This window comes from Diospyros lotus, chromosome 5 (genome assembly GCF_014633365.1).
Source record: "Diospyros lotus cultivar Yz01 chromosome 5, ASM1463336v1, whole genome shotgun sequence".
NCBI classification, from domain to species: domain Eukaryota; kingdom Viridiplantae; phylum Streptophyta; class Magnoliopsida; order Ericales; family Ebenaceae; genus Diospyros; species Diospyros lotus.
In genome coordinates, this window is record NC_068342.1 from 38295705 (window position 1) to 38308397 (window position 12693).

At 34.8% G+C, this 12693-nt stretch overlaps 1 protein-coding gene across 2 annotated transcripts in view; it reads right to left on the bottom strand.

The window, feature by feature from the left end:
* LOC127801350 (uncharacterized) overlaps positions 1-8913 on the bottom strand; it is a 72976-nt gene extending 64063 nt beyond the window's left edge. The window contains exons 1-5 of one of the 2 annotated variants that reach the window (XM_052336366.1): positions 8367-8911; positions 7721-7894; positions 7105-7286; positions 3030-3135; positions 2757-2833 (exon numbers count right to left, since the gene is read on the bottom strand). In XM_052336366.1, the coding sequence (XP_052192326.1) occupies positions 2757-2833; positions 3030-3135; positions 7105-7286; positions 7721-7894; positions 8367-8421 (594 nt within the window). In that variant the 5' untranslated portion in view covers positions 8422-8911. Of the gene's footprint in view, positions 1-2756; positions 2834-3029; positions 3136-7104; positions 7287-7720; positions 7895-8366 lie in introns of both variants that reach the window. The other variant, XM_052336367.1, reaches the window with a different exon arrangement.
* Positions 8914-12693: the final 3780 nt, after the last annotated feature.

Here is a 12693-nt window from a genome sequence, read left to right on the forward strand (position 1 = left end):
ATGCATTTTTGAATGGGGAGCTTGTGGAAGATGTTTATATGTCTCAACCAACTGGTTTTGTTAATTCTAGATTTCCTTCTTATATTTGTAAGCTGAAGAAATCTCTATATGGACTAAAACAAGCTCCACGAGCTTGGTATACTAAATTGAAATCAGCATTGCAAAGTTGGGGGTTTTCAAGAGCTGTTTTTGATGTGTCTCTTTTCATTAAATGCACTGATACAGCAGTGCTCTTTCTTTTGGTGTATGTTGATGACATGCTTGTCACGGGTTCTAACCCTATTGCTTTAAAAGCATGTATTCAGGATTTAGATGATCATTTTGCTCTCAAAACCTTAGGTTCAGTCAGTTATTTTCTAGGTTTTGAAGCATACAGAAATGATGACAGTATGTATCTTACACAGTCAAAATATATCTTAGATCTCTTGAAGAAGGCTTCTATGCAAGATTGTAAGCCTTGTGATAAACCTCTAACTTCTGGATTTTCATTTACTGATAAGGGAGGGTTGTTTTCATATCCTACTCTAATTGGTTCTCTTCAATATTTGACTCATACCAGGCCTGATATTTCCCTTGTGGTGAATAGGCTGAGTCAGTTCTTGTCCTTCCCTAAAATGGAGCATTGGTTAGCTTGCAAACATCTACTTCGATATCTTAAGGGCACAATTAGTTTGGGGCTGGTATTTAGACCTATGGCAGATGGTTTGATTGTATTCACCGATGCCGACCATGCTAGATATAAGATTACACGAAGGTCAACCAGTGGTGTTTGTGTGTTTTTTGGTTCAAACTTGATAGCCTGGAGTACTAGGAAACCGTCAATGGTGGCTCGGTCTGTCGGTGAAGCAGAATATCGAGCCATGGCTCAATGAGTTATTGAAATACTGTGGTTACAATCCCTGTTTTCTGAATTGGGATATCCTTTACATCATACTCCTATTTTGTGGTGTGACAATATGCCAGCCAAAAGCATAGCAGAAAACCCTGTTTTTCATTCCCGCACTAAGCACATAGAAATAGATGTGCATTTTGTTCGAGAAAAAGTTAAAAAATGTGTGGTTGAGATCAAATATGTGCCTACGTTATATCAAGTGGCTGACATTTTTACCAAGTGTTTGCCTTGTGACCGTTTGCATTTTCTATGTAACAAGATTGGTCTGCAATTCTCTCCTATACAGTCACAATTTGCTGGAGACTTAGATATCATAAAGAAGCACAGGAGTTCCAAGTCTGAAGGGAGGTTTAAACTGAGGGGAAATGTTGAAGAAAATTACAGCAGATAGTATTTGTGTTGCTGTTGTTTATTCAGTTTAATGATGTATCTATGTTGTTAAGTTTGTTATCCTATTTGTTAGTAAGACTCGGCTTCTTTGTATTAATAGCTGAGTATAAATACCAGCTATCTTATGTTTTGTTTTCATTCAATGAGAAACTTGACCGAGGCATTCTTTCTACTATTCTCTTCTTCTATTGTTTTCTAATCTTCGATTCTCATAGGTTTGAGGCCCGTGACCTTTCCTCTGATGGTCTAACCAGGCGGGCAGATGATGACCATTATATTGGGTCATTTGCGGCCCAGTGCAAACCAAATTGCAAACAAATGAGTCTGGGTGGACCAAACTTTCCAGTCTAGCCCATGGCATGTATAGCAAATTTACACCTCAAATAGCTTCCTAACCAAATGATAGGAATTGGCTTGCCAACCTGTGGGCCAAATTGAGATTGGTACCTGAGATAAAATTAGATTTGAGAGACTGCAAACCACCATGCCTATTCTCCAGGTCACGTAAACAATAGCATAGTGTCAAAGGCAAGAGCCAGTCTCAGCTAAGCTATCATAGGATGGATCTAATTTACAATTATATTTATTAGTTAACTATCAGAGGAAAAGTCATAAAAGCCGGTGATTTTGAGGACATTTATATATGATAATGGTTATGGACACTTGTATTAGATTAGCTTTAGAATGTCTCAAGAGGGGGTTTTCTGCTGTCAGTGTGTTGCATTTGAGTATCACTTGTGTTATTCTAGAAAACTTGTTTCTAGAAGGGTTAGTTGGTGGTATAGACCGGTTAGTTGGTTGTAATTACCACTTAAGTATGTTTTCTGTTTACTGCCTCTATGGTGTATAAATAGAGGTAGGGTGAGAGGCATTTGGGGTATTCTATTTTTCTGTCTTGTGGTAAGAAAAGGAGGAGTATGCGCAAGGTTAACTTGAGAGATAAAGAGGGGATATCTTTGTAATCTCCGGTTGGGAAACTCTATGCAGGTCTGGGTATCAGGCTGTTGAGAGTTGTAGTGCATGTAATCCTTGGTAATGTTCTTGTTTCGATTTCATGTTCTTTATTTCTGTGTTTCATTCATTCTTGTTGCTGTAAGGGTTTGAGAGATTCTATGGGTGGGTCTTTTGCAAGTGCGAGTGTCATAGAGGGAGCTGTGCGTTTATTCTAACAATAATAACTATTCTTAATGTTGATTTGGAATTGAAGTATGGCTCCTTAGACAATTTTATTTCATTTGTTTCATTAGTAATTTATAACATTTCAATCAACAGACATGAAAATGTTGATAGTTGAGGTTTCTTGCCTTCAGCAGGTCAAGTTTATTTCTTCTACTTCAAATTAATGTTTTTCATGAAAAATGCAAAAGTAAAAACAACGCAAATCTCTTACAGATAATTAGAAGCAATTACAGAAGAGAGAGAGGTAAATTGTTCGTTTCTATTAAGCAGATGCATGACAAAGATCAGGAATCACCTCTGGACAAAGCACATTGACACGAATTCCCTGTCGTTTATATGGAACTAGTGACCTGGTAAATAAAACCACCCCTCCTACAAAAACATAAGCTCATTGGGATAAAAAGTCCATAAAAAAGCAGAAATTAGGAAAGACTTGTATATTACTAGGTGTCAATAGGTTTGCGTTGCTACATTAAAAGCATAGAAAGACAAGAATAACATCAACAGCAAAACTAAAAAAATAATTTCTTAAGAGAATATCTATAATGGAGTAGTACAGAACACAAACCTTTGGAGGCAGAGTAGATAGGATCAGCATACATTGGATAAAGACCAGAAGCAGAACCCATGTTTATAATTACACCAGGCTTTTTTGCAGCTTTCATGGTTTGAATCTGCTTGCCAATTTTAGATGATTATTTGATTGTTACCAAATCCAGTCACCATACAATATATAAATCACTCAAAGCTAGAAGAAGCCAATTTGCAACTGGATGTAAATCTGTTATGGAAGTAACAAATGGAAAATCAAGCCTCCACGAATAAACAAAAAAGAAACAATAACAACAAGCCTTAATCCCACTAACCAGAGTCAGTAACATGAACTCAAGCTCATTAAATCATCTCTATCCATGAATATAGCTTTCATAAATCCAACATATCCCATGCAATGCCTAAGAAATTCCCACTAAGTTTTCTTTGAACTTCCTCTATCTCTTCTGTTATAAATTATTTTCATTCCATTCACTCTCCTCAATCCTTCCAAGTGCACCTATTGATCTCTTTCTCACATGTTCAAACCACCTTAAATCTCATTTTTAATTTTAACACTATGGCAAATACAACATATCAAGCATTTATCCTTCTATGTGAGGTCACTATATGAATTCTAAATTGCCAGTCATTTCTATCTATAGCCTTATCTTCGATAAGGCCCTTATAACTAATATCACATTAAAGAGACTCCCACCAAGTTCTTCTTGGTTTTCCTCTTCCTATTTTGTTAAATACTTCTTCCACTCTATCCACTCTCCTCAAAAGAGCTGCTATCAGCCTTCTTCTCACATAATCAAACCATCTTAATTGTGTCTCATGCATCTTGCTTTTAACAGAAGTCACTCCAACCTTATTACAAAAAACCTCATTTCTAATTTAATATTTTCTTGTATTGTTGAACATCCATCTCAACATACTCATTTCTGTTGCACTCATATTTTGCACATGTTGGTGCTTTTATACCCAACATCTTGTGCCATACAACAAGACTGGTATTATAACTATCTTATAAAATTTTCCTTTTCACTTTAAAGAATCTTACCATCACATAAAACATTGGATGCATTTTTCCATTTTAACCATACTACCCTAACTTTATGGGAAACATCCTCATTAATCTCCCCATCTTTTTGGATGATTAATCCAAGATATCTGAACTAATCTTTTGTTAGTGTTGCTTGATCTTATAGTTTTACCATAAATCATCCACAATTATATTTTAATCTAACTTTATTATGAAAAATCTTTTTTTTTATTTTGTCTTTTCTTATATGGTCGTACACTCACCAAATAGGCTCATCTTAGTTACGTTTCTATTTTGTATATATTGGCGTAGAATTGCCCAGCATTTCATTTCATACAACCAAGCTAATCTTATAAGCATCTAATAAAACTCTTCCTTTTTTTTTTCAAACTTTAAAGGGATTTTACCATTGCATTAAATGTTAAAAATAATTTTCCACTTTAACCATCCTTCCTTGTTTTTGTGGGTATTGTCGTCAATAATCTCCTCGTCTTTTTAAACAACCAATCTAAAACATCTAAAATGGTATTTTCTAGAAGTAACTTGATCTTCAAGTCTCACTAGAACACTGTCAACATTTATTTTTTCACTAAATTTATAATCTCGTATATTCAATTTTCAACCTACTTAACTTCAAGTCTTTATATTCTAAGGTGTTCTCCATGACTCAAGTTAAAGATTCACGCAATTTTAGTCATCTACAAATAATAAACATCAACACCTCTTCTTGTATGTGCTTGGTAAGTTCATCCATCAATAGAGCAAAGAGATGAAGGCTTCATGCAAATCTTTCATATAATCCAATTACAATAGGAGAAGTTACAATACCTCCTTCACAAGTCCTAACACATATCTTTTGATGCATGTCTCTAAGGACTTCTTATAAGCTTTTTCTCAAGCCGATAAAAACCAAATATAGACCTTTTTGTTTGTCTCTACACATTTCCATCAAGCACCTCAACAAATAAGTTGATAGCTTCTATTGTGGACCTATTAAGAACAAAACCAAATTAATTTCTACATACATTGATTTCTATTCTTAACCCTTTACTCGATCACCTCTTCCAAATTTTCATAGTACAACTTATTAACTTGATCTTTTATGATTTCATTGCTTTAGGCATCTCATGTATCCTTATAAGTGGGCGCTAGAGTGTTCCTTTTCAACTCAACAAACATGCTCTTTGATTTAAGGATCGCATTGAATAATTTTGTTAGCCACAAAATGCCTCATTCTCCCTTGTATTCCCAGGCTTCTACTGAAATATTATATAATTGAACAACTTTACCAGTTTTTGTCTTTTTCATTTCACTTCTTAATCCTCATTCCATCTCTCCTTAATTGCCCGCTCATTTACCAACACATTTGGTCTTTGTCTTTTATGCATTTACTTAGCCTCTTATTTTTCTTTATATCTAGCTAAAGCTTGCTTGTATGCATCTCTTTTTCCATCTTTTGTATCAAGTTGTTAGTACAAATTTTTATAAGCTTTTGACTACCTTCTTTGTTTCCTTTTTAACTAAAATATACATCTTCAAATTTTTTCTCATTAGTACATGTATGCAAACTCTTGTAGCAAGCAAACTAGAACTTGATTTTTTCTTATACCTCATCCCTCCACCACCACGACTCAACAAAAAGGGAGTCCCAAATGCACAAGACTCTCCACTTTGTGAGGGTTGGGGGAGAGTCGGTTTTTTTCACAATCTTACTATTGAATTGTTAACCACCATCTCACCTAAAAGGTTAAGATAGAAGATTAACTTTATCTTTTATATTATCATTTTTACTCTTAACATACCCCCTCACATGTGATTAGGCTTCACTGCATAATTGGTCTAGACACATACAATTTAAATATTTGATCAGCGGAGGGGTTTGAACTCAAGACCTTTGTTTACTTAATACCACATTGTTAACCACCATCTCATCTAAAAGCCTAAGCTATTAGGTAGAGGGTTAACTTTATCTTTTATATTATCATTTTTACTCTCAACACTTACCCTTGATTCATAAAAAGACTTTCCACAATGAGAACTTGTAACCTTTTATTCACAAAGGAGAAACCTACTATTACTACCAAAGCTTGCCCTCTGAAAAAATAAGAACTGTTTTCACAACTCAAACTCATAATGCTCTGATAACAAAGGCATAACCTTACAATTGTTACCAAGATCAACCTCAAATAAAAACAAAATTTTAAAAAAAAAAAAAAGAAGGTTCTTTACCTTCAACAGCAAACAAGAAATGTTCATCTAACTTTTTACACAAATAAATCTGAAAATACTGTTAGTATATATTGTATCATACAAGTTTCTCTTTTTTTTTTTTTTTTGGGAAATTAGGGTTTCTGATTAAAAATATGGTTTGGCTCTAATACCATGTAGAAAGGTGTTAGTCAATTTGACTATACACTCCTTAGTATGATATACATGTATATAAGGCCAAAGAAGACAAGGATGGAAACATACTCATATTTACATAAATACCCTTATACCATACACTATATCCTTACAGATAAGATTAGGGTCTATATGACCAATCCTAGTCATCCTAGAAGATAGTTCTTGATTCATATACAATAAAGAGAACTTAAGACACTAACACATCATTTCTGATTTTGGAGGCCACTGCTATGACATAACAAGGATAGGTGGCATATTTTTTATGTTTTCTTTAAAACATATTGATACTTTTCATACATTCTACAAACAGTGTGAGCCTGACATACATTATTGGGTCCATTATGTTCTAGCTTTATCTTTTAGGTCCATTAATGGTCTAACATGGTAACAAAGCTTGATCGCAGAAGGTACTCCATTCAAATATCCAGGTACTCAATTGTTTACCAGAAATAATTCCTTTTTTCTTTTCGATAAATTTCATTGGCACCATTCCTGATATATTATTAGCAAGTACAAGTTGAAACATCTAGTCTTGCTTATAAAAAAAAAGAAGAAGTAAAAATTAAAAAAATATATATATACATTGAGAAATCTAACGTTAGTGAATGACTATTACTTGTGGTCTGTGATGAAACCCGTGTCAAAAATTTAAGCATACCGCAAAGCGCGTGCAGTCAATCACTGAAATGAGATTCACATTAAGAGTGCGTCTCCATGAACCAAAGCCATCAGTTTCATCCTCATAGAATGGCAGAGAACTGGCCAGACCAGCATTGTTTATACAGATATCCAGCCCACCATATGTGGCCAAATGTTTGCTAAAAGCAGCAGAGAGTTCTCCTGTTCATTCAAAAAAGACTATCACGATTATTCAGAAACTTATCAACTAAAAAGGAATTCCCAGATGAAATGCATATCCATGCCAACTGAGTCATCTACAGAGATACCAACCATAATCACTAATCAGGAAGCCACTGGTTATATTGTTTGGATTTTGCAATTTCAAGTATATCTGTAATGAGCAACTTGCCTAAGAGAAAGTAGAAAGTCACCTCAACTTGTATGGTTTATTATAGATGACACTGACACCAAATATAATGAGTAAGCAGATAGCTGATATGACTCTTAGTAAGGTGACATTATTGGATTTCTTACACAATGTATACACTATACAGTTTACCTATTATTTAAGTTAATCTAATAGCTGATTACATCTCTTCTTGCCGTTAAAAATAGAATAGATGATGTGTGTCATTAATATGACAGTAGCATACTTGTGTTGGTCACATCACATCTTATAAACATAGCAGATGAAAATTCCAACTTAGGATGGAACTTGGCATTCTCTTTTTCAACAAGGGCCGCAATTTCCTTTCCCTTTTCTTCAGATAAATCAACAACTGTAACAAATATTCCCTTCTCCGCAAGAGCCATGCAAAGACCTTTACCTACACGCATAACACATTAACATGAACAAATTATTTCACGCTTAATACAGCTCAATAGATGCAGATGGCTTATAACCAAGAAAGAAAAGCTTGATACATCACTTGCTTTTCCTATCAATTTCAAAGTAAGAAGTGGTAAAAGAAAACATGCACCTCTCTACTACCTTAACAAAGACAATATGCAAAATAGGCAGACCTTAAATTGAAGTTGATTTTCCATTTTTACGTTGAAATTCAAGCCCAAAACATATCAAGTACTTGGTTGAAATTTAAAAACTCAATTGGCCCTTGCCAAGTGCATAGAAACCAAAAAGAGTCTTCAACATACAATATCAAACCAATCCGAAAATTTCACAATCAAGAAACAACTACCATAGCGGTATCCTCTTCTGTTTTCACTCGTTAACAACTGAAACACGTAAAAACTCAAAACAGTAGTTCCACAGTCCATAAGAAAACAAGGACGACGTACCGATTCCAGAGGCACCGCCAGTGACGAGAGCGGAGAGGCCTGGTTTAAGCTCCATCGCTTGTTTCCGTATTCTAGGTAGGGTTTAACGATTGATCGCCCCCTTGCTGTCTGTTCACTTGCGTGGGCGTGGCTTCAAATCACAGTTTGAAGCTTTTCCCTTGGTACGTTTCTGGTGCCCTTTTTCGACTTATCCTCGTTCAATCCCAAGCATGTCACTGTCCATCAATCCTTCGTTTCGTAGCCACGGCCGGCCATGTACATAGAATATTCATTTTCCTCCTGACCCTGTAAAAGCTCTATACAGAAAATCCGCCCGGTTCCTTGATGGCAAGGAAACGATTACAGAGAGCAACGTCGAATGATCTTCGTTTTGCCAATCAACGGATCACGACGCCCGAAACTGAGACCAAATTACAGAAAGAAACTTTGTATACTCAGAGCACCTCTAAATTGCCATTTTTGGGTGCAAATTAGCATATGCTATTTTGGGTCATCTGTGACTGTCATAGTCTGAACTATGGATAATGCTACACGAACTACATGAACGGAAAATTAGACAGAAAGTTAGACAACTTTTAATTTTCATGATATTTTGATACTAAAATATCATGAGAATTTCAATTTTTTGAAAGCACTCGCACAGTAGTCTCTCTGTAGCCCTCTGACTCTATCCCTCTCAACTTTCTTTCACACTTACCTATCTCACTCCCATCATTCTCGTCCATTTTCTCTCTCTCTCTCGCTCCCCTTTTTATTCTCTCTTTTTCTCTCAAACTCACCACCATCGCGATCGTCCACCGTCTCCCCCCCTCGCCCTGCCACCGTCGCGAGCATTATCCTTCGTTGCCCCCCAACCGCTGCAAGCATCGCACCGCCTCGCCCCCCACCGTCGCGAGCACTGTCCATCGTCGCCCCCCACCATCGTGAGCACCTACTCAATATCCTTCCCTGCCTCTGCCTCCGTCTGCCTTCGCCTCCGTCGTTCGCCTCCTTCTGCCTCCACCGTCAGTCGTCTTCCTCCGCCCTCCCTCTCTCTCTCTTTGTCTTCTGTTCTCACTCGCAGCTCCTCTCCTATCGCCGTCTGCCTCTATCGCCGAGGCCTTCATTTCCTTCTCTCTCTCTCTTTCTCTCTCTGGGCCTCCATCTCCACAGACACCTTTGTCGTTAGTTGTCCGCCTCCACCGTTAATCGCTGTCACCTCCATCTCCCTTCTCTCCCATAAACACATATATAAATATATAATATATTTAATAAAAATGTATTTGAATATAACTTTAAGTTAAATATACATATTTTTTAAATAAAAAACAAAACAAAGATATAAATAAATAATATATTTTGGTTTAAAAATATTTTTATGCTGTTATTTATTTGTATTATTTTCATAACATGAAATATAATACTATAATTTTATATAAATTTACATATAATTTTTGACTTTTGTGGTTTCTACTGATGACTAGTGAAAGTCAATTATCCGTCCATTTTTCCTGCCCAATGCCCATCTTGTAAGATTTTTATTAATACAATACATAAGATTTTTATTAGTTTGTAGAATAGAAATGTTGCATTTATACGCAAGCGTGTGGGTGGTCTTGGATTTGGATAACAAATAGTAATAATAGTAGTAGTAAGCAAATTCTGTGATTCTTTGCCCGAAAAGCACAATTCAATACAACACAATAAATATTAAATTGATAAATTTTTCCTATTTATTAATTATACAATCAAATGAATTGATAATTTGTTGACTTGAATTCCATTATATAGACATACCAGTAGGCCTTTCTTTCAAGGCAAATATATGCTTCCAATACATGTATATTTGTGAAAATCTCAAGTTAATAAAGATATCTGTATACATTCTATTGTACAGTGCTTAAGGGGATAATCATAATAGTTAACATATTGTAAAATATTTTGATCTTTAGTAACCTAAATAAGAATTTCAATAAATATTATTTTTATAAAATAATTAAATAAATATATAATTATATATGAAAAATAACCTGTAACTAATCCTCCTCAAAGAGATATTTTCTTCACATATATAAATAGTAGTAAATACATAAGTAATTTGATTAATTCCTCAAATTGAAAAAAAAAATTAATAACAAAGTATGAAATCTGCTTTGTAAAAATAATATAAATAATGTTTTCTACCCTAACTGTCAAGCATACAACCAAAATAAATCATGATATTTAATTTTCATTTCAACAATCAAATTACTATAAAAAAACAACAAAAGCAAAGGGAGGGATGACAGAGGTGTGAGCAGGGGGCGATGGCGGTGTTGTGCAAGTGACTGGCGAAGGGTGATGGCGGTTCGAGCGACAGTGTGGGGGGGCAACGATGGTCTATGGCCGGTGGTGGGGGTGATGGTTGTGCGAGTGGCAAATGAAGAGATGACGCAGGTGTGAGCAAGGGGCGACGACGGGCGATGTTGGCAGAGGAGACGATGGCCAATAGAGTGAGAGTGAAAGAAGATACAATGAGGTTGAGCTGGCCAACAGAGAAGGGAGAGAGAGTACTAAAATATCTAGGAGAGCAAAGAGGAGAGTGAAAGACTAGGAAGAGTGATAGAGAGGTGAGAGTGAAAAGAGAGTGTCCCCATCAAGGCTAAAGTAGTCTTTTACACTAAGGGTTAATATAGTAATTTTGATGGAGTTGTTCACATAGTTGTTCAACTTTTAATTCGTGTAGCATTATCCTTGAATTATACATCTCCTTTAATGATTGTTGTCAAAATAAGAATATTATTTTAATATTTTTTATTAAAAAATATAATAAAATTTTCAAATTTTAAATTTTAAATTTCAAATTTTATCTTTCAGTGAAAGAACAGTGAAACTGTAAATCTATCTAAAAAAATAAAAATTATAATTAATTTACAGAATAAGTATAAAATAATCAATTAAAATAAATTATAACAATTAATTTAAATTCTAACAATTAACTAAAATAAAAATATTTATATATATAATTAATAATTTATTAATTAAAATAAAAACAATTATATATATAATTGATTTGTAACATCCGAATCCGGAATCTTCATTCCTCTTCTGCGTCTCTTTCTCTTGCCCATTTCCTCTCAACGGCTCGCCCCTTTGCCCTCTCCCTAACCGGTCACTGCGTTGCCCTTACTCAGTCATTCATTGCTACTCGCCCTCGTCGATCGTCATCTCGCCCTCTCTGGTTCTCCCATCGATTGCTAATCTCATTCTCGCTTGCTACCTTTCTCGACTTTTCTCGCTCCATTGCTCGTCGTCTTGGCCTCGGCCTTGCCTTTATTGGCTCGCCCCTCCGACCCTCCATCGCTCGCTATCTCCATGGCTCTCTCTTACCTCGCTTGCTAAACCCTTATTTCAGGTAATATATGTATTTATAGAAGTTCAAATATAGCCGTTTTATTTTACTGTTAGCAAATGCAACCTCTCATTTTTTCTCTCTTCAGGGGTTGAAAAAATAGCACCGCAAGAAGATTGTTATCATTTTACAACCTTATATGCCACTCATGTTAAAGTGGAAATTTTTTAATTCAGGGTGCCATTTCAACAGTTACGAGAATGGCACCCCAGCTAGGACGAATCGGCGAGGACGAGAGGGGATGAGCCCTTGATGGGAAGGAGGCAAGAGAGAGAAGCGTAGAAGGGGAAGGAAGGTTCTGGATTCACATGTTATAAATCAATCATATATATAATTTTTTTATTTTAATTAATCAATTATCAATTATATATATAAATATTTTTATTTTAGTTAATTGTTAGAATTTAACTTAATTGTTAGAATTTATTTTAATTGATTATTTTATACTCGTTCTTTAAATTAATTATAATTTTTATTTTTAATTTTGTAGATGGATTCGCAATTTGACGATTCTTTTATTGAATTTCAGCAAACAAAATTTGAAATTTAAAATTTGAGATTTGAAATTTTAAATATATTTTTTAATAAAAATATTAAAATGGCACCCTTACTTTGATACCTACCATTGGAGCAAATGTATAATTCAGATGTGTCATAACACTATTCAAAGTTGCAAATGGGTGATTTAGCACCACAAAATGGTAACTTTCGTCGAAGATGCTCTAAATCATCTATTTACAACTTTGAACAATGTTATGGCATCCTTGAATTATAAATTTACTTAAATGGCAGGTGTCAAAATAAAGGTGTCATTTTAATATTTTTTTTTATCAAATTTCAAATTCAATTTCACATGTACTTTCATAGCAATCAAACTTAATATATAGTTTTTCATGAATAATAGCAACATAATAAATAATAACTAAAAAGAAAAATGTCATTTTTTTCATAATCTCT